The sequence below is a fragment of the Plectropomus leopardus genome, unplaced genomic scaffold (assembly GCF_008729295.1).
Source record: "Plectropomus leopardus isolate mb unplaced genomic scaffold, YSFRI_Pleo_2.0 unplaced_scaffold26220, whole genome shotgun sequence".
In the NCBI taxonomy this organism is placed as follows: domain Eukaryota; kingdom Metazoa; phylum Chordata; class Actinopteri; order Perciformes; family Serranidae; genus Plectropomus; species Plectropomus leopardus.
Window position 1 is genome coordinate 1 of NW_024628514.1, and position 4,732 is coordinate 4,732.

A 4,732-nucleotide genomic window follows, 5' to 3' on the forward strand; every position below is an offset into this window, starting at 1 on the left:
GAAAAGAGACTAAAATGAGACAAACGGTCTTAAAGGTTCATTTCTCCTGACTGTTTGGGATCAGTAGGACCTGAAAAGTATTTTTAAAAAAACATGTTTTTAAACAGTAAAAGAAAAATAGAAATCTGTAGATGAAGTTCTCCGTCTGTCCAGCAGGTGGCCTCACAGCCTCCAGCAGCGCTGCGGCTTCAGGAAAGCCGCCAAGAAACCAGAGACGAAGAAGGTGGAGGAGGAGCTGGGCGCCGAGGCTGCGGTCCACCGCCGTCCCCCCGACCCCCGACCGGAGCAGCCGCAGCACGCCGCCCCCAGCTCCCCGCGGGCCTTCGGCCGGCTGCTGCGACCGCTCGTCTTCACCGTGGGGGTAGGTGATGTGAGATGGTCGCTGATGTCACCGGTGATGTCACAGACAGGTGCTAACTCCATGTCAGTTTACAGGCTGCTCCTTCGGCTCGGCGGCCATCTGGCAGTACGAGTCTCTCAAGTCTCGAGTCCAGAGCTACTTCGACGAGATCAGAGCCGATTGGCTGGAGAAGCTGCGACCTCCGAAACGAGGAGACGTCCGCAAAGAGGTGAGCCGTCGCTCTGACGTCACACTGAGGGTTCGTTTGTTTGTTTTTTGTTCTTTTTTTTTGTTTGTTTTTTGTTTTTTGTTTTTTATTACGCAGTAAAATGCCAGTAACATTTCGGATATATTTTCAGTAAATTTGTAGTAAAATTCCATTAAATTGTTAGTAAATGTCTATAATTTTTTTCTGTACATATTATTCAGTTTATTTCAAGTAACGTGCTCCTAAAGTTTCAGTAAATTGTGTGTAAATTTTAAGGACATATCCAATTTTTTTTAAATTAGAAAACTGTTCGGAAATTTCTGGTACATTTCCGGTAAATTTGAAGTACATATCCTTTTTAATTCTAGGGAATTGTTGTTCGTAATTGTCTGAACATTTCTGATATGTTTTTTAAAAAAAATGTAAAAATATTTTTCAGTAAATTTGTGGTGATTTGTAAGTAAATTTACAATTGATTTCTGGTATTTTTAATGTTAATTTTACATTAAATTGTAAATTTCTACTTAATTGTAAGTAAATATTTAGAATTAAAAAAAAAATTCTGGTAAATTTTCTTTTTTTTTTCCAATTCCCAGTAAAATTTGAGTGAATTTTCAAGACGTTTCTTGGAAGTTACGTTGAGGAATTTGGCCCCATGTCAAATTAAAAATTGTACATTTTAATAGTGAACTTTTTGGGGGGAGAAATAAATATTAAAAAGCAATATAAGTTATTATGGCATGTTTTGGTTAAAATGTTCCCATTTAGCTCAGTGGTAACCACGCACCTTACCTTTTATAAAGGAGTTATTTATTTTAACCCTACGTTTGCTCACAGTCTTCACTGACGGCTCCAGTTTTCAGTATTTTTCCCCGTAAGATAGCGAGCGAACTCACCAAATGACACATTTCACTTTTTATGCATTTTGGAAACTGGAAGGTCCGCCTGAAATATTATCAGAATTTTTGCATCCCTGCTAGAAAATGCAAAAAGAAAACAGCTTAAAAATGCTTGAAAAGTCTTCAGTTTTTGTTATGTGTTTCTGACAATCTGCCGTCTTTTATTCATGAATAGTTGATTCAAATATCTTTTTTTTTTTTTTAAGTCGTATTAAAATATATTTTTAAAGTCTCAGATGAAAGTTGCTGTAAAGAGAAACAGACTTCTTGTTTTAATTTTTAAACTTATGTGAGTTAAAATGAACGTTTAATGTGAAAAATAAGTGTTTCATTAATCTGCTGGTGTTGAGCTCTGATTGGCTGTTTGTGTTTCAGATCAACCAATGGTGGAACAGCTTGAGTGAGGGTCAGAGGACGGTCACAGGTGAGTCAGACCGCAGCGCACATCAGCGTCAACTTCAGTAAAGTTTGTCAAAATAAACGTGACCCTGCTGTTTATTTCCCAGGGATCATTGCTGCTAACGCCGTGGTGTTCTGCTGTTGGAGAGTCCCGTCTCTGCAGCGCTACATGATCAAATACTTCACCTCCAACCCGACGTCCAGTGAGTGTGTACACACACACACACACACACACACACACACACACACACACACCATTCAGGCTTCGCACGGTCACCAAAAACCTGAAAAATCATGGAATTTACTAATAGCAGTTTCCAGGCCTGGAAAAGTTTTAGAAAACCAAATATACCCTGAAAGTTGTTCAAGGACCGTCCAAAATTTTTAAAAAATCCAACAATAATTTCTGTTTTTAACAGTTTCTGGCTGATAAATGGTGGTGTCATTTTTGGTGAATTTTCAAGAAAACACGCAGGTTTTTCTTAAAAAAAAAAAAGAATATAAAGAAAAGAAAAAAATCTCCAAAATGTTTCCTTTAAAAATCACCAAAAAATGTTTTGTTTTTTTTTTTTAAAAAAAGGCCAACATTTGCATATCAATGGATTTTTAAGAATTTTTGGCCTCTAAAAGTTGCCTTAAGGTCCTTGAATAGTCCTGGAAAGTTATTGGTCAAACTGTGTCTGAGCCTTGACTGTTAAGCAGCTGTTTCAGATCCTCAGCGCGCTGCGTTCAAGGTCCCAAACTCTGCTCACGTGTTTTAGACTCAGCTGATTAAACCAGCGACGCGTCACTCAGTCAGCGAAGGGTTAAAAGTCTGCCTCTGTCTCTGTCCTCGTCCTCTGTCCCCGTCCTCTGTCCTCCTGCAGAGACGCTGTGCTCCCCGATGCTCCTCTCCGCCTTCAGCCACTTCTCCTTCTTCCACATGGCGGCCAACATGTACGTCCTGTGGAGCTTCTCCAGCAGCGCCGTGTCCATGCTGGGCAGAGAGCAGTTCGTGGCCGTCTACCTGTCGGCAGGTGCTGACGTCACAACACGCCGCGTCTCACCTGCACGGGTCGCTCGTGTGGGACGGGACAGCAGCAAACAGTTTTGGTTCCAGCGTTAAATTTTGAAACAAAATCGCTGCTTCTGAATGATTCCTTTCCTGCTCTTAAAGGAAACTCCGAAGGCAAAAAACGTTTATGTGTCAGCTGATTTTAGTTTTTATTTCCGGAAAAAAAGAAAATGCAAAAAAATGTTTTCTTTAAAAATCACCAGAATTTAAAAAAAAACAAAAATGCCATAATGTTTTCTTTTTACTTCTTAATTATTCATTTAAAATATTTGATTTGATGAATAATGGATGTGGGAGTTTTTAGGACCATTGTAGGTAAAAATAAATAAATGAATAAAAATTACCGAGCAGGAGGAGGGGGATATTATTCCAATAAAAAATTCTAAATTTTATTAATGAATTTGCAAAAAAAAAAAAAAAAAAAAACATTATAAAGATAAACGATAAAAGAAAACATTTCAGGTGTTTTTTTAATTGTATATTTACTTTATTTGTCCACAGGAAAATGAATCATTTAATTGAATGTATAATTTATGTATTATTATTTTTTGCATGTTTGTTTGTCTTTCAGGTGTAATTTCTTCGTTTGTCAGTTACGTGTGTAAGACGGCCACCGGGAGGTTCGGTCCGTCTCTGGGAGCCGTAAGTAACATTACTGCTTTACTCTCAGTATTACTGTGTCTGTTAAGTAAATATCTGCCAAATTATACGTTATTAAGTAAACATATGGTAATCAGCTGTAAATGTGCGGTAATTTTCCAAATTTTGAAGTAATTGTGAGTAAATATTTGGTAAATAATTTGCAGATTTCTGGTAAATTTTTGGTAAATTTATCAGTAGATTTTTAATACATTGTAAGTAAATATCTGGTAATTATTTGTAAATTTCTGGTAATTTTGAAAAAAAGATTCTGGTAATTTTTTACTAAATTTATCTGGTAATCTATTTGGTAAACATTAGTAAATTTCAACAAGTTGCTAAAAGTTTTTTTGAGCAAAAGTGGCTTTAAACAGTCGGATGTTTCGTTTTTTGTCGTTAAGTAAATTTTGTTTTAATGATTATTTATTGTTATTAAAGCTTGTTTTTTTTTATGCCAGTAAAAACTGAGCATCTTCTCATTTGACCGCCGCTGTAAATGCATCGTGCTAACACAGCTAACAGCTAGCGTTAGTCAGCTCCGCCCTCTTGCCCAAATATGGTCACTTCTGGCTCCACAAATCCAAGATGTTGACGGCCGAAATGTTGGAGGCTTGAAAGCGGCGAGCGGAGGAGGCGTGAGGGTGTGGAGGCTCCGTGGTGACGGTTTGTTTGTGTGTGTCTTCAGTCCGGAGCCATCATGACCGTCCTCGCCGCCGTCTGCACCAAAATGCCCGAAGCCAAACTGTCCATCATCTTCCTCCCGATGTTCACCTTCACCGCCGCAAACGTAAGACTCCGCCTCCCCCCCGGTTCACCCGCTTTCACCTGCCGGGGCGTCACCTCACACGCCCCCTCTCTCTCTCTCTCTCCGCAGGCTCTGAAGGCCATCGTCGCCATGGATACGGCCGGCGTGGTGCTGGGATGGAAGTTCTTTGACCACGCGGCTCATTTAGGAGGAGCCATGTTTGGGATGTGAGTCTGTGTTCATTTTATTTCTCTGACGAAGGCGTTTTACGGCCATTTTCAGAAAAAATAATAATAATAATAATAATAATGATTTTAAAAATGACGGAGCCCGGAGAGCCACGTAATATTCTGATTTTAAAAAAATAATAATAATTTTCAGGATTTAACTCTCTAAAAAAGATATTCTCTGAGATTCTTAAGTCAAAATTCACCTCAATGGATTTGAA

At 38.8% G+C, this 4,732-nt stretch overlaps 1 protein-coding gene across 1 annotated transcript; it reads left to right on the forward strand.

Annotated features, from left to right (window-relative positions):
• Window positions 1-121: 121 nt before the first annotated feature.
• On the forward strand, window positions 122-4,530 carry LOC121966889 (presenilins-associated rhomboid-like protein, mitochondrial; the record flags this gene model as incomplete). The annotated part of the gene is made up of 8 exons (XM_042516959.1): window positions 122-361; window positions 429-569; window positions 1,823-1,871; window positions 1,954-2,049; window positions 2,713-2,862; window positions 3,472-3,542; window positions 4,225-4,326; window positions 4,414-4,530. Coding segments are annotated over 8 exons (951 nt in total), but the record flags the coding sequence as incomplete, so codon positions are not given.
• Window positions 4,531-4,732: the final 202 nt, after the last annotated feature.